At 38.3% G+C, this 21,697-nt stretch overlaps 1 protein-coding gene across 1 annotated transcript in view; it reads left to right on the forward strand.

Annotated features, from left to right (window-relative positions):
• The window catches only part of SAMD5 (sterile alpha motif domain containing 5), a 61,380-nt gene extending 41,574 nt beyond the window's left edge, over window positions 1–19,806 (forward strand). The window contains exon 2 of the mRNA XM_034963056.3: window positions 14,185–19,806. Within this exon, the coding sequence (XP_034818947.1) occupies window positions 14,185–14,247 (63 nt within the window). The 3' untranslated portion in view covers window positions 14,248–19,806. The remainder of the gene's footprint in view (window positions 1–14,184) is intronic.
• Window positions 19,807–21,697: the final 1,891 nt, after the last annotated feature.

The raw sequence follows: 21,697 nt of genomic DNA on the forward strand, positions 1-21,697 counted from the left end.
CTGTCTCTCTTAAAACAAAAAGGTCAAAAAATAGCATGTTGAAGGGAAAGGGAACATTTATACTCTGTTGGTGGGAATGTAAATTAGTACAATCTCTATGGAAAACAGTACAGAGATTTCTTAAATAATTAAAAATAGAACTACCATTTGATCCAGCAATCCTGCTACTGGATATTTACCCAAAGGAAAAGAAATTATTATATTAAAAGATACCTGAACTCATATGTTTATCACAGCACTATTCACAATAGCAAAGATGTGGAATCAACCTAAGTATCCATCAACAGATGACTAGATTAAAAAAATGTGGTATATATACACAATGGAATACCATTCAGCCATATAAAAGAATGAAATTATGTCTTTTGCAGCAATATAGATGGAACTGGAGGCCATTATGTTAAGTTAAACTATTCAGAAACAGAAAGTCAAAACCAGCATGTTCTCACTTTTGAGGTGAGGGCTAAAGAATGTGTACAAATAGACATAGAATGTGGAATAACAGACATTGGAGACTCAGAAGGGTGTGAGGTGGGCAGAGGTGAGGGATGAGAAATTACTTAATGGGAACAATGTACATTATTGGGGTCACCGTTAGACTAAAAATGCCCAGACTTGACTGCTACTCAATATATCCGTGTAACAAAACTGCACTTATACCTCTTATATTTATATATATATATAAACCCTCCCATTATTAGTTCTCAGTCCATCCTGGTGCCATAACACACAGATTTTCGTTGTGAGGCATCCATGTTTTTTGACATTCAGTGATTGAATAGCATGTTGTTAGACACAAATTTCAAATGTGGAAGCACAGTAGAGGGGTTGGGATAGCTGTCATTCTGTAATACCTTGCTGCCCTTCCACTCGAAGTTCTCAGACCACTGACAGTGCCCTGGGGCACAGTTCAGTTGTTAGGTGCCAAGAGAAATACTGTTTTGTTTAGGAATTGAATTGGCCAAATTCTCATAGTGTCTAGGCTCTGTTCCCTTTTTGCCTCCTCATCAGTCTATTCCCTAAAAATCATAAAATTACAGCATGATAGAACCAGGTCTTAAAATAATCTAGCTAACTCCCTTATTTCATAGGTCAAAAAACAAGAGGTTAAGGAAAATGATCTACTTTGTGGGGTGAAGGAGAGAAATTAAGGGGGAATGTAATTTTGGCTGTTAAGGAAATACCATTTTCTTTTAACGTAATTAAGTTCTTGATTGTGATGCTTTTAAATGAACCATGAAATTCTAAGCACTTACCATGCGAGTGTGATTTTTAACTAAGCCTTTTTTTTCTACCCCCAATCTGAATGTTAAGGTGGCAGATGCATAACTAATCTTAGCTGAATCTATATTAAGAAATCAGCAAGGTGTCTTTATTTAACTTCCATGATGTGTGAATATAATGTAATGTTAAATAGCATGATTTTGCACATTATGTCCTAAAATAAAAACAACTCCCTTAAAGTGATAGTAAAATGCAGTAATGTGAAAGGTTATTTTTTATTCAATCTCAAACGAAGTGAGAAGCACAGAAGAAAAGAATTGGATACCTTATTCTTAAATGTGATTCTTATATATATGTTTTATATATATATATATGTATATATGTATTTTAACATTTTAATTTATATATATGTAATATTTTTAAACCTGAAAAACCAAAGTCAGTGTTTGGGTTTGTATTCTATGTCACACAGAGGAAGCTCCTATCAGCAGAAGAGAGGTTCTAAAATCCTTGTTATCCGAGTTTAAATTTTCTGAAAAATATCCCACCCGTTAAGCTTCTATGTTCTTGCTCTGGGATGTTTCCATGGGTCTGTATTAGTTCCAGGAAATTTGGGTCCTTTCTATTTTATCTCTGGAATTGAGGTTCCTGCAGAAACTACAAGGGATTATCTGTGTTCTTTGCTGTTTAATGTCTTTGCTGCAGTGAGTCAGATTCCTGAAGGAGTAAACAATGAAATGTTTTAAGGCTAACTGTGGGAGATTATGTGGAGAGGAAATACAGCTATTCTGAGAGAAGACATATAAAATGTTGGCCTTTTGCTTCTTGAAATAATACTGTAAAGACCTCTTGCCTGTTGTACATTAACCAATGCAAGCATGTTATATTTGAAGTTGGGATTCTGGGGTTCAACTTTTTCTCAGTTAATGAATTTTTATTTTAATGTAATTGAATTTTCTTTAAGAATCCAATTTCCACTTCAGAAGATACCATTCCCCTGGGAAAGTGGCTCCCAATCCAAAGAACATAGACCCTTGAGGAATTAATACAAGACTCTTGGAACCTATTTGGGCATCAACCATTGTCAGTGAACATCTGCATAAATAGTGTTTTATATAAACACACTTGAAGGTGTTCTTACATTTTTGGTCACTTTTAAAGCAGTACTTTTTCTCAATCAAAGGGTAGCAGGAAAATAAGAAAAGCCTAACAGTAAGGTGACTCTGTGTGTGTGTTTGTGCACATGCATACATATGCCTGTGTGGGGCGGGGGTGCGGAGGCGCAGTCTGTGTTTTTAAAAACAATTAAAGAGGTCTTTATGCTTTAACAAGCTGAGAACTACTATGGTAGTTATGTTCTGTAGGGCATGCTTCACAAAGCTAAATGAAAAATTTTAAAGTTAATGACTAAACAGTGCTTAAAGCATACACATTATTCATGATTTATTCTAATAACATTTGTGGATGACTAACTTAATAATGGTGCTGAACATCCATTATGTTTTTGTTCTAAAGATGTGTCTGAGTATCTATGCCCCCTTAGGGGTGGGTTTACATCACTCAGTGATTGAACTAAGATATATAATTCCATGTCTTTGTATAGAACAGGTACTGGAAAAATCAACCAGTTATATAGGCTTCCACTGTGCCAGATACTGTTCTAAACAGTCTTGTAGATATTAGCCCATTTAATCCTCATGATAACTCTCTGGGATGTAGGGACTGCTGTGGTTCCTATTTTGTAGAGGGGGAACTGAAGCGGAGAATGGTTAGGTTGGGTAATATGCCCAAGGCCATCCATCCAGGAAATGGCAGAGCTGGACTTTGAATCCAGAGTCTGAGCAGATCCCTTGCCCTGTCCTGCTTCCATCAGAGGACTTCATGTCTGTCCTGGCAGGAAGGGATAGGATGACCGCTGGGGAATACCTAGAGGCTGGCTGGTTTGGTTTGAGGTAGTATGCCTCATGTGTTCTCCACTCCCTAACCCCAACTACCAAATTGTTTTCTCTCTTTCTGTATCTTTCTCTTTCTCATATACAAACTCACATACCTGCAACCACTCTGGACCCACTCTGGACACTATGCCATAAGGTTACCTTGGACAATGGCTGAGAGGTCATTTGGTCTGGGCTTTGTTCCTAAACCTTCCCCTAGGAATTGTCACTGCATAACACCCAGCATGAATGGGTAAGGTCTCCAATGCATAATACAACTCAGTCCTATTTACGTGTTTTCCTGCTTTAGGTAACACATTTATGTTTCTTCCGAGTTCATTTGGACAAGGTCAGTGTCTTGAGGGTTATTCAAATGACTTTGTAAGCACTGTTCTTTTAAAGCAGTTAGCCATGGTCTAACTTGAAAGCCACATCACAGCATGTTTTTTTTTTTCTGAAAAGTCTGAAAGTGTTCTTTTTCAGCCCTGCCAAAATTGGAGACGAGGTAATGGGACGGAAAACAACACAGGTAACCTGGACTTCCTTCATTCTGGCTGCCACTAAACATGTGTGTTAGTCCATTCTCACACTGCTTTAAAGAACTGCTCAAGACTGGGTGATTCAAAAGGGAAAGAGCTTTAATTGACTCACAGAACTGCAGGGCTGGGGAGGCCTCAGGAAACTTACAATTATGGCAGAAGGCAAAGCAAACATGTCCTTTTTCACATGGTGGCAGGAAGGAGAAGTGCTGAGCAAAAGGGGGAAAAGCCCCTTATGAAACCTTCAGATCCTGCAGGAACTCACTATCATGAGAACAACAGTACGGGGGTAACCACCTCTGTGATTCAATTACCTTCCGCTGGGTCCCTCCCATGATACACGGGGAATTTTGGGAACTAGAATTTAAGATAAGTTTTGGGTGGGGACACAGCCAAACCATATCAACATGTAAATGAAATGTGCCTGGGAAAGAATTGCTAAAGAGGATGACGCTGTTGTCTTGCTTCCTTGCCCCTTCCGATTCATCAAGTGAGGTCATGGCCAGTGGAGGCCAGGCTTCAGTGTTTGGGGAACTGAGCTTGGTTGCCAGGAGGCCACAGGCTATTCTGATATGGCAGGCTGGCTGCACTCACAATTGCTGGGTCACTTCAAAAGCTCTTGTGATTGGCAAGGCTGGCAAGCACAGTCCTTCAGAGAAGCATGTTTTTTCCAGGCAGAGCAGCCATCTTTGCAACCCCCTCACCAGACAGGAGAGAAAAGTCACCTCACCTTAATGGCAGGAAGGTTCCAGACTTCCCAGTTCCTTGGACTGAGCCAGATGAGAGCCAGAAGGGTGAATGTGGAGCGATTGCTAGGATGGAGCTATCATTTGAATGGGCAGAATTCTATTTCAGACTGATGACTTGGTTGGACGCTTGATGCTGATTTTGTGATACCTACCTTAACTTCTTGTATCCAGAAGTGGTATAGAGCAGTAGTTCTCAAAGTGTCGTCCCCAAGGCCCTTTCAGGGGGTCTGCAAGGTAATAATTATTGCATAACAATACTATAATGTGATGTTATTTGCCTTTTTCACTGGGAGGGCATTTGTACTGGCAGCACAAAAGCAACAGTGGATAAAAATGTTAACGTCGACCTGTGTTAGTACTTACTGGATTCTTCACCCATATGCACACCCACATATACCTGCCAAAAGAAGCAATTTTTTCCTTAAAATAGCCTTGATGAAGCAGTAGAAATTAATGTTTATTAAATCTCCACCTTTGTGTACATGATTTTGAATATTCTGTGTAACAAAATCAGAACTACTCATAAAGCACTTCTGTTGCAAATGGACGTGTATGTAAATCTTGTCTCCTTGCAAACCACTTGTGCTCTTGTTTGAGTTGCTGGCTGAACTGGCTGCATTTTCCATGTAACACCATTTTCACTTGAAAGAACAACTGAGAACAAGCCATGCTTATTTAGACTTGGGTATTTGGCAGATTTCTTAAAAATAACTAAAGTGAACCTAATATTTCAAGAAGCATAATTGACAGTATCTGTTGCTAATGATGAAATTTGAATGTTCAAGTGAAAACAAGAATTTCAGAAAACTTATACTTGCCCCAGTGAGTTTGATAGTTTCATACTGCCTAAATATTTTTTTTGATTAGGCTACCTTGGGTGGTGATATTAACACATGGAATTTTAAAAATATATTGAATAATGATATGTGTCAACATTTGGAAGATCTGCGTAATTCAGAAACTGAATATTTTCCGAATGACCAATACATGATACCATAAAATCATGTATAGGGGAAAAAGTCAATCAAAAGTAGAAGATTGACCAATGATTTTAATGTAATAAACAGAAAAGTTCATTGATATGGTTTCAAATTTCACATGGCAAGTGACTTTTAAGAAACCGCCGCTTGTCAAGTTTTGCCATAGTATTAAAATGAATATCTACAATTATTTATCTGAAAAGTCTGTTCAGATACTCCCTACTTTTTCAATGACACTTCTGTGTGAGGTCAGATGTGCTTCATATACTTCAGTTAAAAACATATTGCCACAGATTGAATATAAAGAGATATAAAGAGACATACAGAGATATGCACAAATGTAAAAGAATGCCATTCTTCTTAATTTTGGGGAGAATATATGTTTATTTTTCATAAAAATATTTGTGTTAATATGTAATGCATTTACTCGTGTTATTATTATTATTTTTTTTTTGAGATGGAGTCTTGCTCTGTCACCCAGGCTGGAGTGCAGTGGTGTGATCTTGGCTCACTGAAAGCTCCGCCTCTTGGGCTCACGCCATTCTCCCGCCTCAGCCTCCCGAGTAGCTGGGACTACAGGCACCTGCCACCACACCCGGCTAATTTTTTGTATCTTTAGTAGAGACGGGGTTTCACCGTGTTAACCAGGATGGTCTCGATCTCCTGACCTCGTGATCCACCTGCCTCAGCCTCCCAAAGTGCTGGGATTACAGGCGTGAGCCACCGCGCCCGGCTACTAGTGTTATTTTTAAATGAATTAAATATGTATTTTAAATATTTCACAGTTACAATTTAAAACACAGTACATATCAATAGTTATAACCCATAAAACAAAGCTATTTGGAATCTTCAGTAATTTTTAAGAATTCAAATGGCTCTTAGAACCACAACCAGAGAATGGCTGGGATACAACATTGCAGTGTTCTCAAGTGGAGGTTTCTGAGCTGTCATGAAATTACAAAAAGTTTCCCAGGTTGGGAATAGTGACTTTTCATTATATAGTTTTAAATACATCAGAGACAATTACTTAAATAATTTTATCTTTAAAATGAAAACTTTGTAGAGCTCAAATATGCTTACATCACATATTAAACTCTCATTCTTCAATAACTGATATAAAAACAAAAATACTGGCAATTATTTTCAATTTTAATTTATCAGAAATAAATTATATCTACAACGATAGTATGTTATTTATAGAGCAATGCTTGAAAGTGGCCACTAAAACCTTCTCTCTTGTCTTGCAATTTAAAATAAATCATAAATATTCAAGTAAACAATAAATAAACCAGTGGATATTTTGAGCAAAAGAAAAACAGTAGTTCTGTATGTTGACTGTTTTCTATTTTTGATGCTGTAACCAATAGTTAAATCTCAGTCTGCATATTAATATACATGGAGTCAACATATAAACATATAGTTTTTAATGTATTTTAACAAATCATATTTTTCATACGTAATTTAAAGTTTGCATCATTTATTGAATAGGAAGAAGTCAAACTTTTTCATTATGACATTAAATATAACTAAATAAGCATCATGCATAACATTTTATATTCTGAATAAAAATAAAATACCTTTTGTCTAAAATCACCTTTGTATCAATGAAGGGATTAAAAAACATTTCTAATAACATTTAAAATTCTATCTTTCCTGCAAAGGAGCCTATGTTTTCTAGGGCTTGTAACAAAATAATAGCAACTGTGTGTTAAAACAACAGAAGTTTGTTTTCTCACAGTTCACAGCCAGAAGTCTGAAATCAACGTGTCAGCAAGGCCATGCTGCCTCCAGAGCCTCTAGGGGAGACTCTTTCCTTGTCTTTTCCAGCTTCCAGTGGCTTCTGGCATTCCTTGGCTTGTGGCTGCACCACTCCACTCTCTGCTTCCACTTTCACCTGGCCTTTTGTTGGTATGTCCCTGTGTCCTCTCCTCTCCTTTCCTTGTGAGAACACCAGGGATTAGATTCAGGGCCCACCCTAAATCCAGGATAATTTCATCTTGAGATCCTTAATTAAGAACATCTGCAGAGACTCTATTTCCAAATAAGGTCACATTCTGGTGGATGTGAATTTTGTGAGGGGGGACACTATTCAACCATTACAGTTTCCCAATATAAAATGATTGCAGAGCATAGAAGTAGTTTTGATAAAGTGGGCTTTGCTGTTGCACAGACCCACCCTGCCACTGATTAGCAGTTTGACCCTGGTAGGTTGTCTACACTTTAAAGCCTCAGATCCTTCATTTATAAAGTTGGGTCTAGGATCGCCATCACATTGGCTTGTGGTAAGAAGTAAAGGTGATTATGTAAAAGTGTACATTCACATCACAGTCCCTGGGAGGTAGGCACAGAGGGAGTTCACTCAGTAAATATTAGCAGCCGTTTGCTGCTGTTGCTGGAGCAGGCAGGTAATAATAATCATAGTATGTTCTATAAGCATACCGTCATGGCAGTTATATTGGTGATAATTGAAGTATGAGTTAGCAGATTAATGTTAATGGTGATTTCAAAGACAATTAGTATACAATAATAGATGATTTTCCTGTGGAATAGGTTGATGAGAGACAGAGACAGAAGGAGGGAGAGAATGAGAACTTCAAGTGAGCAGCCCAGGAGCCTGATGAGAGCCAGGCAACAGAAGTGTTGTATCCAAAGACCCACCATATTTTAATAAACTGCAGTAGAGGCCAGACACTGGCGTTCAGCACACTCCAGCATTTATGGCTATTTCTGTTCTGGGCTTGTGCTGCGTAATTATAAGGCCTGTGTCTTGATCACATTTTGGATGGTATTCGGAGAACCTGAATCACAAGACAGAGGAAAAATCTAAAGGCATCTATCACTGTGATTCCAGACAATCCAATCTAAACGTGCCCTCCTGCAGCTGTCAAATTGATTTCCTGTCACAGCTCTCTTGGTGGCTGTTTTCAAATCTCCCCCCCGTCCTCCTAGAAACTCTGCCCTTGCCCCTCTCATGGGCTCTTCTGCAGGTAGCCTTGGCCCATCAGAACTGAGAAGTGGTCCATGGCACACTCCCGCCCTCCCTCACTCACCTCCAAATGTGTGGGCCCACTGACCCATCTGTCTTCATTCCTTCTGATTTTGATGAGAAATTACCCCACTCCCCTTTAAGGCTAACTCCCACCTCATCTACTCCGACCCAGGTGATAATTATGGTTCATAATTATCCCTTTGTTTTTTGCATTTAGTCTGTCTCCATGGAATCCTTCCACTCCGTCTGTAAATATGCCCAAGCTCCCTCTTCGTTCTTAAAATCACTGTCCTTTCCAACTACCAAATACCTCCTTAATCGTTCTGTTAAACTTCTTGAAAGAGTGGTGACCTAGCCCCCACTTCTTGTTGTGATCAGCTGTTAATTATTAAATAATGGTTGAAAGTACAGTACAGAATTCCCAACAGTTAAATTCCCAGTCATTTCTTCCTGATTGAGATAAGGCACGGCCCTGACTCCAGGCGGTAAGGTGGCACTGGCCTCAGAAGCAGCTGTCTCTGGGTGCACTGGCGGCAGCCTGCAGACCACAGCCCTGTGGGTTGTTCTTTTGTGTAGGAAGTTGGCATTCTCAGAAGCGTCAGTGATGAGTACAGCAAAGTACTTTTAAGAAAGTAGGGAATTTGCATAGCTATGCAGTTGGAAAAATTATAAAATCGGTTAATGCCCCAGGATAGCGTAAACAAAGAGGCTTTTTTTTTTAACTCTGAATTTGTTTCTGATAGTTTTTTTCTGAAGAAAAAGCAGTAGGAAAATGTCCAGCCAGCCTCTCCACTATACTTTTCATTTGCTGAAAGCCGCAGAGAAGTCATGAATGAAGGTTAGAACCCGTGTAGAAGCTGCAGAAAAGTCCCGAATGAAGTTTAGAACTTGTGTGGCCCTGAAGAGGCAGCGAGAAGCCCTGAATTTTTCTCTGGGAAGTAGAGAAAATTATTTCACTTACTAAGGACACACCTCGGAGGAAGACAGGACAGTGAGAAGAGTTTATAATTAGGATGACATTTGGGTAGTTGCTTCTAAAGTAAAAAAAAGAAAATACATGTAGATCATAATGTGGATCATTCTAGAGTAGGCCAAACATTTTTCTCTTCTATAGAATCTTAGAAAATGTACCCTAGAAAACTCTTTAAATAGAAAAAGAGCATATCAGGACACGTGTGTATGCCAGCTATTTGTATAACCTAACATTGCATCCTTCAGCCTGTTGGGGTTCTGGAGCCAGCCTGAGCCTTCCCCATTGTAGAAGCCGAAGAGGAGATACCTAGAGGAAAGATGATTGTTAAGACACATATGGGCTCAGTGAACATATGTTATCATGTTTTCTTTACTGTGTAGGCAATAAAGACTATCTGACTTTCTAGACTAAACTTTTCCAATAGGAACTTAGTTTAGTGAAAAATTTTTGTGAAAATTATAGTAGGGATGATTCAATCGATCAGCAGTAGTAGTGGCTGACATTACATATAATGCTCCTATAGGAGATATGAACAAATGTAAAATGTGGGGGTTTTGCCCTTGGAGAAATTTACAGTTACGGTGAGGCTCTCCACGCAAATTCCCACCTTTCTTGGTCCTATAGTAATAGCCAGTGTGACGTAGCTGAATGTTGGAAAACTGAAGTTGAGTTATGTCATGAGGTCAAAAAATCTTGTGTCTTGTCGCCAACCACCCAAAGGCTCTGCTTTGTGCCCCTGTGTTACCCAGAAGGATGGAAAGCAACACTCCTACTGTCATCAATTTTTTTGTTACACAGTTGTCTCCCAAATTGTATGCAAATTTCACATACTATTAATATACAGTCACCGGTTATATTTCTTCAGCAACCAAATACGGAAAATGTGTGTCAACTGGTTCTACAGCTGCAATTGAGCTACATCCTTTAGAATAATGTCACAATAAAGAAATGACTTCTGAATGGTGTTTAGCCTGCATATCACTCTGATTGCCTTTAATTAGGAGGAAAATCACAAGCTAAAAAGAGTAACAGACTTGAAGTCAGTTAAAAATCAGAGTAATCAACTGAGAAAAAAATGCAATCTCATAAATCTTAATTTTTAACCATAGGATAATAGTTTCTTTATTCATTGAATAACTTTTACTGCCTCTCCCTGCTTCTCAGATTAGAATTCTAACACTGATAGGAGATTTGGCATAGGAGAACTGCCTAGCCTCTGAAGTGAAAGGCCCCTCAAACCCCATAAAAGCCTAGAACAAATGAAACTGAGAAAGTCACAACCCAAGAATTAGGTTTGGGTGGCTTGAATGTAAGAACTTCCTGATTGAGAGTGGTCTCAAAGTCAAAGGGGGAGAATAGACTAACTGTGATGTAAACCTTTTAACAATGTTTTCCTAGAAATAGGGAGATAATAATTTGGCACACTACAAAGAAACTTCTGGCAATCACTTTAAAAAACAACAATAACAAAACCTTGTCTTTAAAAATGCAAAATGTTAGGGGTGTTAAGACACCAAAATATAACTTGGTATTTATTCCTGCAGAGGTTGGCTTTTATGAATTTATTTATTTATTTATTTATTTATTTTGAGACGGAGTCTCTGTCACCAGGCTGGAGTGCAGTGCCTGATCTCGGCTCACTGCAACCTCCAGCTCCCAGATTCAAGCCATTCTCCTGCCTCAGCCTCCTGAGTAGCTGGGACTACAGGCACGTGCCACCACGCCCAGCTAATTTTTGTATTTTTAGTAGAGACAGGGTTTCACCATTTTGGCCAGGATGGTCTCGATCTCCTAACCTACCTTGTGATCTGCCTGCCTCGAACTCCCAAAGTGCTGGGATTACAGGCGTGACCCACCGTGCCTGGATGGCTTTCATGAATTTTAAGAAGGGATCAATGCCTTTCATGATTTTTAAGTCAACCTAGTATGATAACCAAGAAAGAAGACTGTGAACACATGTGAATAGATTATTTTTCTTGGTGGAGTGAAGAAAGAGCTTTTATTTTCTTCATAGGGGTGTGCCTAATAATTAAGGGGGAAAATGAAATATGAGAAATGTGTGATACGTATGGGAACAGCTCTGTGAAATGCATATTTGTCCATAAGAGTTTTCTTCAGCAGTTACCTCCTTCAAGCTTGTCAGAATTTTAAAACCGTTCATTTCTGTTCCACTTGAAGAGTGAGATCTATCAAGACCAGCCTCTGGAGTGCCACAATGTGATCAGCCAGAAAAGAACGACGGAGCATTCGGCACAGGGAAATCACTGACGTTTCCTATGGTCATGAAGCAACATATGCTCCACTAATTACTGTTTTCTGTGACTGCTCTCACATCTTGAAACTCTCCATGACCCATTGCAGAAATCCTGTTCATCTGCCCCCCACCTACTCCCTCAAAGAATGAAAAATAGCAGATTGCAAGGCTGGACTTGTTTAATGAATGTGATTTGTTTTTGTGGAATCAGAGGCATGAGAGGTTTTGGAGGCTGTTAGTTTGACACTAGATTTGTGAAATGACTTCATAGTCCACACCGTTAGATGGGTTTATAGGCAGGGTGTCTTTACTTGCTAGATGATAATCTGTCCAAAGGCATTTTCTTTATTTTTCTATGTTTCTAGAGCAAAGTGACCTTTGAAGGAAGGCAGGATCCTGTCTCTGACTTCAGGCAGAAGTCTGTTGAACGTGGGGCAGACATGGAATCTTGTATTATAATGAGAATGTCTTCAAGATACAGCGGACTCCCTCTGTGGCCTTTTCTTTTCTTGGAAGTAGTCTTGTTGCCATCTGAGTGACCCCTAACACTGTAACCTAAGGCTTTTCCTGGATTTTTTTCTGACACAAAAATAGCTTGTTTTCTTGTACTCTATAGTAAATACAATTTTTGGTGTTAACACCTTTTTATGTATTCATTTATTAGAGCATTAAAAACCAAAGTGTTGGCCGGGTGTGGTGGCTCATGCCTGTAATCCCAGCACTTTGGGAGGCTGAGGCGGGCGGATCACGAGGTCAGGAGATCAAGACCATCCTGGCCAACACGGTGAAACTCCGTCTCTACTAAAAATACAAAAAATTAGCCGGGCTTGGTGGCAGGCGCCTGTAGTCCCAGCTATTCGGGAGGCTGAAGCAGGAGAATGGCGTCAACCCGGGAGGCAGAGCTTGCAGTGAGCCGAGATGGCACCACTGCACTCCAGCCTGGGTGACAGAGTGAGACTCCGTCTCAGAAAACAACAACAACAACAACAACAAAAACCCAAAGTGTTACCTTGTTTATATTCAGGTAACTTCCCTTCTCCACGGAATTTTCCCTCACTCCTCCTTCCTCCCCGCAAAAGCCCAACAACTTGGTTTGTTCAGATAGGTTGAAGATTACTTTTTCGCAGTTTATAACAAGAGCTGATGTTTAATAGAGGTGTTGGGTTGGATATGGCTTTATTTTGGCGACTATTTGAATATATTAAATAGTAGTAGGATATCGTTACTTAGTATTACAGCAAAATAGGTTGATTCTCTGGAGAAAGAAACTTCGTAAGCCTGGATAGTAATACCTACCATCTATTTAGATGTGATTGCCTGATGGTGTCACCCAAACTAATTAATAATGACATATTAGCTAACATATTGCCGTCAGCAGGTGGCTGTTTGAGCAGGGGTGAAAATGGCAGGTGCTAAAACAAATTGCTGTACCTTAGAGAAATGTACAGAATTCTTCTTTTAAAGAGTCTTGATGATGTCTGCAGTATGATTTTTATTTTTTGGGCGCTTACAAGGCTTGGAGAGGTTGCAGAGATAGAGACTAGAAAAACAAAACAAAACAAAGGAGAACAAAATTGATTTAACCTTTTCCAAAAGTTTTCCAATTCAATAAGAAAGCGGTTGAATCTGAGCAGCACAAAATTTCCAGGAAAGACTCAGGCATCCTTCTTCCTTCCAACTTTCCTTTTCTTCCTCTTCTTTGTCCATCTAGATCTGTCAAGGGATTGTGGGCACACAGTAGAGCCATGACAGATGGGCAGTGCACTGTAATCTACTGCTGCCTTTCAATTTCAGAGGGATCATTGTGACAATGAAGGGGTTAAAACTGTCAACACCTATCAGAGCTTGGAGATAATTAGTGTAATATAAACCCAAGAACTTTGATGGCAAAGACCACACAGCAAATGAATTCGACTAGGTTGCTGCTTTGTAAGAAATACTTAATTAACCTCTTTCCAGCTCACGCACAACTATGGTTTTTACATGCCTATGTGAAAAAGTTACTGTTTATACATATAGATGATAATGATTAAATATGACTGTGAATCATTTTTACTTTGGAAGATGCATTTCAAACTAGCACTTGCAGCTACAAGTTGAAAAGATAAGTGCTCTTCCAGCATGAGATAGGTCGCCTTTGGAATGTCTCACAATGTATTGACTATTGCTCTAGTACTAACGTTGCTAACGTGTAGTGCTGAGTAATGTGACTTAGGAATGCAAACTATTACAAGGTATATTTTTATCTAACCATTTTTTTTTAAGTTTCCACCTCTTAGAAGGAACATAAAAGGAAAATAAAGTAGGCCTTTTTAAACAAAATATAGGCTTGACAAGGATAAAATACATTGTTTTTTAATTAGCTTGAAAGAGAAAATTGATAGATAACAAGCAAAAACTCTTAGGGCTGTTCTTCAAAAGTCCATGTGGTAAGCAGAAAGGGACAAGAATGACTTAAAAATAGGAGCAGAAATCCATGATGGACTAGGGGAAGAATGGGTAAAGGAGAACTTCAATAACCCAGATATGTTCAAATCCACAGGTCCCAATGGCTGGCATCCTAGAGTACTTAATGAATTGGCCGAAGTCATCACAGAACCGCTAGATATCATTTTTGAGACCTCGTGGAGGACTGATGAGGTGCCTGAAGACTGGAAAAGGGCATATTTAGAACCTTCTTTCAAAAAGGGAAATGGATGATGACCCTGGAAATACTCATCAGCTTAACTTTTTGCTTGGACAAATTCTGGAATAATCAACTTAGTAAACTGGGTAACTGGCTTATAATAGCTAGAAATAAGGCAGTGAACTATCACGCGTAAAGAAGTATTGAGTTCATTTTTTAAGAAGATATCATGATGAGATACAGTCTTATGCATTTCTTGGCATTCTCCCTTCCATTCTTAATGAAAACAGATGAGGTTGGCTAAGGCATTTGAGTCATAACTTATTTTAAGTACAATATAACAAAAAGGTAGATTTCTGACAGTAGTAATTATATTATTTCCAAATTTGCTTTTAGCTTGAGAACAGTAGCTTTAATTTTTATATTCAAGCATACATTCTACTTCATTTCATATAGGACCATGTTTTCATAAGATAAGATACATAATTCTATGTAGAATAGCTTGGTGAAGGAATTCTTATTTTAAGGTGCTTTTATATAGTTATTTTGTATATTGGTACAATGTTAAAGGTGATGAATTAAGGAACATCACCAAGAGTGGACAATTTCTTCTAACTTCTCTTTTTAAATTTAATCTGGCTGAGGTTTAGTATTAGGACTAATAAAAGTGTCTTGCTCTGACATGTATCAAGCAAGAGCTAGCTATTTTACTTCATAGCTAGTTTCTTGCATTCTGTGGAGACTGCCAGGGCCGCAGCCCACAGCCTGTTCTGAGCTGCAGTGTTTTATCCCACCTTGCTCTCCAGGCTTCTGACTTCAGGCCTGTGGGGGCCGGGAGGTGGGCAGCGGCAGTGGCCTGAGGAGCCCTGTAGAACTACGGCTGAAAAAGAAAGTAGATTGAGGTGGGGGGAGGAAATGAACATGAATCTAGAGTTTTTCTAATTCTTATTGTCTTATCGTTCTTGTGTTTGGATGCTTGTAGTTGTTTTTTTTTTTTTTTTAGACAGAGTCTCACTCTGTCACCCAGGCTGGAGTGTAGTGGCACAATCTTGGCTCACAGTGACCTTCGCCTCCCAGGTTCAAGGAATTCTCCTGCCTCAGCCTCCTGGTAGCTGGGATTACAGGCACGTATCACCACACCCAGCTAATTTTTTTGTATTTTTAGTAGAGATAGGGTTTTACCATGTTGGCCAGGCTGGTCTTGAGCTCCTGGCCTCAAATGATCCACTCACCTGGCCTCCAGTAGCGCTGGGATTACAGGCGTGAGCCGTCACACCTGGCCTGGATGCTGATAGTTTTATTTTCTGCTTAGAAAATGCAACCATGTTGATGGGACCAAAAACTTAGTTGAAAGAAGCCATGGCAAAAGATGTTGACATACAACAGGCTCCTGAGACTGTCAATTTTTTACAGCTCCCAAGTAGTACTGCATTACGGAATCTACTACTTAGAAGAATGTACAAGATGTAAGTTCCCATCGGCACTGTCATGGTAAGAAGAATAAGAAACTCTCAAAGGAAAAGAAACTTACATTCACTTTTTCCTGGTCCATTTTGGTTCCTAAGAATAGATAGGCAATTAAGAAGGATATTAGGTTTCTAAGGGCAATTTTAACACAATACTGCTTTAAAAATCTGAAGTTTAAATAGTTTAGCTATTTCTGTAGGTTAATTCAGGCACTGACTAAAATCAGTCTCATTATCATATACAAATGTAAGGAAGTTAAATTTTAAAAGCATGTATAGGTTGTCCTTAAACTATACAAAAGCTTTTAGTTTCATCAGGATTATATTCCAGTTAACCTTTCATCTTTTTTTTTTTTTTCAAATGAACTAGGGTCTTTAAAATTCCTAAGTAGATTCTTTTGAGTGGTAGGGGAGTCTGTATAGATTACAGATATAATTTATTGTGATAACAAATGGCTTCCTGTTTGACCTCATTTCCAGGTGTCGCATCTGTGGCCGATTTATTTCACAGATGTACATTTGCATGTACTTGTTGAACTTTGCTAGGAAGGACTCAATTTTTGAAAAATCTGTTATTTTCACTGTGGGCCTTATGAGGCAATCTACTGCAATGGAAAAAGGGTTCCTTGGTCATTTCAAGTTTTATTTTCTATTAGAGTAATATCTAACTTCAATTATTTTGCCCAGTTTAAACCTTCTCTCTGTGTCTGCTGTTAGAATTTGAAAATAACAATGCTCTACTTAAAGTAAGAGTCACAGTCAGCAAAAAAAGCCAATGGATTTTAAAAAGACATCTTAGTTAAAGCTAGAGGAAGAAAACTTCAAATAAGCAAAGAAGTATTGAAGGATGCCCATGAATTCCTTTGCATTAAAATCAAGATGAGGTAAGAGGTAGAATATAAGAGAAAGGGATTATTTTTACCATGAATTTTATCTGGGGACAATTAGTCTTAGAAGGAGTAATTTTTTCAGCGTTTTTCCTCTGTATCTAAACACCAATAATATACTTAATTTTTGAATATAAAAGAAGTAGCAATTGACTAAGAATAAATATGTTATAAAAACTAGAGGATTATCTTGATTTACATTTCCTAGAGTATTAAAAGAGATTAATTACAGACTTTCACTTGATAATATTGAGGAGTCTGGAGGGTCATAGCAAAATTTTCTTTAGTTCATCTTAAAATTTAGGGAGGTAAAAAAAGATTTTATTCACATAAAAGATTTCTTGGCATAGGGAAGGCATAATGTTAAGGGCTTCTTCCTTACCCAAGTGGGAGCTGAACCAGTAATTGTGGGGGAAACTGAATTTATAGCAACAAAGGATAGTAGTTTCTCAACCTGGAGCATTCAAGCAGTTTCTCAGTTCAGAGATATTTATAGCATCTTGGTGTTATGCAATAAACAATGACAACAACAAGCATTGAGCTTTCACTTTGGAGTTACTCAGATCTGAGTTTAAATTCTAAAATTATTCTAGTAGTATTTTCCTGCGGTGAATCTGTTAGGGATGTAAGCTATAGTGTAGCTTGGGGAATCATCCTGAACAGTTTTGAAACTCATTAAAGCTTCTTTTCCCTTGTCTGTAAAATGGGAAAAATAAATACCTCTATAGTTCTTAAGAGGCTTAAGAGTTCTATGGCTTACACCCACATACAGTCCTTGGCTCAGTGCTAGGCATGTAGCAGGTGCTGACTGCCTCTCTCCCTTCCCTTCTTTACTCTCAGTTGTCTTATTTCTTCTTATGCAGAAAAGATTACCTTAAAGCTGACTAGAAATCAGACATAAATTGACATTTCCTTATCATTGCCTGAAACCCACTGAATAAGTCCCCTTTGATTTCTCTTAGGAAGGATAAAAAAAGGCTACAGTACCTGCTCATCATAGGAGTTCAGTAAATGTGTATTGATTGAATGAAAAGAATTTGATTTAAGGAAACAATAACACTCCATCCTGGGCAACAGAGCAAGATCCCGTCTCGAAACAAAACAGAACAAAACAGCAAATTCATAAAGGCCAGCAGTTTTCAAGTCTGGGGAAATAGGCACATGGACAGATTATATGGAGGTATTTCATTAGCTTTCTTCTCTTTATGGCAGCTTCAGATTGATGAATTTGAGGTACAAATGAGTGAGTGACATATGTATATTTTCCTCTGATTTTATGACTGATTTACAAATTAGGAGTGCAAATGGGCTGTTCCCCGATAGCATCTTCTGGGAAGAATCCAACCAAGATATAAAGCAGATGATGGTGGATCGGCAAACTCTTTTCTATGAAAAGAAAAACCAGATATACCAGGGACTGGAAAGCACCTGCTTGAAAATTGATATGAGCATGTCTGAATTTTTCCCTTATAAGAGCCTGAGTATTGTAACAGGTCTCTTGCACAGGGGGTTGAAAAATAAAAAAAGAAGTTAACAGAATTAAAATGCTTGGACAAAACATTTGCTTTATATAGATTCTTACATGTAATATTTGATTAGGTATAAAATAGGTTTAGGCAGGTGGAAGTTCCGAATTTCAAGGCAAATAAGGCATAAAGGGTGGAACATTGCATCTAGGGAAAATAAGAGAAATAAGTGAAAGTCTGACCCTACATTGCCAATTCTCAGACCAAGTACAAAGTATTAGGAATTTTTTATATCAGCTGACATCTTGTGCTTAGAGTAAAGCCATATAGATGAACACATAGTTACTTTATTAAATCAAATGAGTTGTGCAGAGCGGAGCAAATCTATTAGGCTTTCTCTTTTAGAGTTTTCTAATGTTACTCTTATTAGCTCCCTCAGTTGTCATCAATTACATATTCCTACATCAGATATTTTACACTATCAGATTCTTTGATTAAAAAATCATCTTCAGCTTTACATTATTAATCTCTGAGGACATAAAATCAAATAACTTTCTAGTCCATGATCATTAATCACTACTATTTTAGATATTTCCATAAAAGGCTTAAAGGGAGAAAAAAATGGTAGGTAGTTCAGAAAAAAATGGCCGGGCACGGTGGCTCACGCCTGTAATCCCAGCACTTTGGGAGGCCGGGGTGGGCAGATCATTTGAGGTCAGGAGTTTGAGACCAGCCTGGCCAACATGGTGAAACCCTGTGTCTACTAAAAATACAAAAAATTTAGCTGAGTGTGGTGGTGTGCGCCTGTAATCCCAGCTACTAAGGCAGGAGAATGGCTTGAACCCAGGAGGTGGAGGTTGCAGTGAGCTGAGATCGCGCCAGTGCGCTCCAGCCTGGGCAACAGAGTGAGACTCTGTCTAAAAAAAAAAAAAAAAGAAAGAAAAAAGAAAAATTGAAGAACATAACTTTTCTACTTATGAAATAGATAATTTTTTAAAATTGTTTAAACTCCTGGAATTTAAGTGTTATTTTTTATTACTGCAGTTGAGAGATACATTTTCAGAGGAAAACAAGAGGCTAAATTCCATGTTAAGAGCTAAGTAGTATTTTTTTTTAACAATTTTGCCAAAATTTCTTCTACTGGACCAAAAGGAAATAAATCTACAATAAATCTACTTTCTAAATATTATTTAAGATGGGAAATGTCTTTTATAGGTATATTCTGTATAATACCCTTAATTAGATGAATTATCCCTTATCATTCCAAAAATGAAATGCTGTGTTAAATATCTCCAGGGCAAAGTGGTATGTTGACTGGGACAAACGTTAGAAATTGTGTTGTTCATTGCACTTGTTGCCCTGTTCCCCAAGCTTGTCAATGTTTAGAGATACTATTCGGGTTGCTAAAGCCATTATTCATAGAAAATTTCTGCCCCTACAGAAGTGTGTGCATGGGCCTTGGAAAATCTACATGTGTATATCTGAGTAGCGAAGCACAGATTCACTCTAATTGAAAGCAGCAGTTTGGTTTTGTAAATGTAATTGCAATTGACACTTTCTTTTCCCTTTCAGTTATTATTTTTTTTAAAGGACGTTATGAGAAGGCACTATGAAAAGCCTAACTGGAATAGCATTATGAACCATGTAATGCATGCCCATGCACACTGTGATTTGCAAACATATGTCCGCTCTTCAATAAATGTTACGGCTTTCACAGCGGTTCCGCCTTGGCCTCTTTTGTAATCTTCCACATCTTGATGAATGTGATGGAGTTTGTGCATTGTTTAAATTGACAATATGTGAATATTTATGGTATGCATTATGGTCAGCATGGGAAATCAGAGTTCTAACTGGAAAGAAAGGAAAAAGTGGGTCTTGCCACACTGTGCACCAAAGTGAAATAAATCCATCTTACGAGCTGGGATCCTTTGGTACGGTTGTTATATGTGAGTATGTTGTAGCCTTCTCTTGTGTGATTCTGTGCCAGTCATGGTGGCTCACCACGGTGGGAGATGGGATGGTGGGGGCTGTCGGGTGGTAAGAGGGGCTGTGTGTGGAGTTTCTGTACATGTGTTTCTGCTATGGTTCCTACAGCCCTGAATCTCTATCACCTGAAATGTGTTGTGATTCAACTACAGATAAGCAATATTTCCGTGTTCATTAGACGCAGAGTGCTGGATTTGAATCCCAGCCTTACTACTTTCTGGCCTCAGGACCTTTGGCAAATGGACTAACTACTGTGCATGCTTAACACAGTCACCAGTCCCCAGACATTAATTTGAAGAAGTTTTATCACAGTGTTTTGGGTTTTATATAAATGTCATCATGTGTAATGATTTGATTTTTAATCAAATCATTTAATTTTAATCAAATCATTTAAATCAAATCATGTGCATGTTTTTATTCCCACTGGATGCAAAATGAGAAGAAAGTAAATTTAAAGCAAAAAAAAATATGGTAAATATTAGGAGAAATATGTACAAATTTGAATTTTAGAAATGAAAAGGACCTTAAGGATAACCTAGTCTGATTCATAAATTGTGTAGTTAAGAGACTAAGGTGCCAGGAGTGAGTTTGTGGCATGCCCATGATAACACCCCAGGTTGGTGGCAGACAATTGGCGTTCTTCCACATCCTCTAATCCTGGCTTTTGTCTGATGTCAAATCCTGGGAAGTATACCTAAAGGGTTCTGTGGCTCCTTCAAAAAAGACTCATTTTTCTAGAATGGACTTAGTTTGAACTTAGATCCCTGGTTTTTAAGACATAGTCATAGCCCTTTTGTTCATAAACTAAAGCTCCAAGCTGCCCCAGGGCTCTGCAGGGGCCAGCATTGTGGCTTGAAAACCTGATCTTTCAGCCTTAAAACCTTATGCTTCAGGTCCTCCTTGATCTGATAAGCATATTTAGAAAAGTTCATGATACTGGTGGACAGCCCTAAAATGTACTTTTTAAAAATAGGGAAATGTATGCCTGCAGTAAAGTTCACAAATAAGTGTTTGTTAAAGAATAGGATGGTTTATATCGTTAATGAAATCACATCACGTAAGTCAGCTTTGAAAACATCTTTCATCTGAATCTAGATAATGAATATCTTCTAGTTTCATTCCAGGCCATTTGCTGTCCCACTGAGGATTTTTTTTTAATTTAAAAGAGGAATCTTGAATAATTTTAAATGCAAAACTTACTCTACCCGCACCCCGCCCCGCCGCCCACCTCCTAGAGTTACCCTGAGGACAGAGTACATTCATGTAATTATGGACACTTTTTTGACTAACTCGTCTATTTTAAAGTACATTCATGTACCAATAACAGGATGTCCGTGGAATCTCGTTTGTTTCTTGGCTGAATGATGAGCACCAATTGTGAACACTGTATATTCAGTGCACATTGTTTTAGCTCCCTTTAGCTCAATCAATTTAACTTCAACTTCATTTTGGAAGTTAATTAATCTGCATAATAGCATTTACAAAAATAGCCATTTTGAGTGAAGAATATACATTTAATTTAAAAAAATCCTTGCCTATAAATCAGAAGTCCTTAAATCCAGTCTCTTGGTTTTCCTGGTGAGCAGAGCTGTCTAAGTCACTTCCTTTTACACCTTCAGTCTCC

This window comes from Pan paniscus, chromosome 5, assembly GCF_029289425.2.
Source record: "Pan paniscus chromosome 5, NHGRI_mPanPan1-v2.0_pri, whole genome shotgun sequence".
Taxonomy (NCBI): Eukaryota; Metazoa; Chordata; class Mammalia; order Primates; family Hominidae; genus Pan; species Pan paniscus.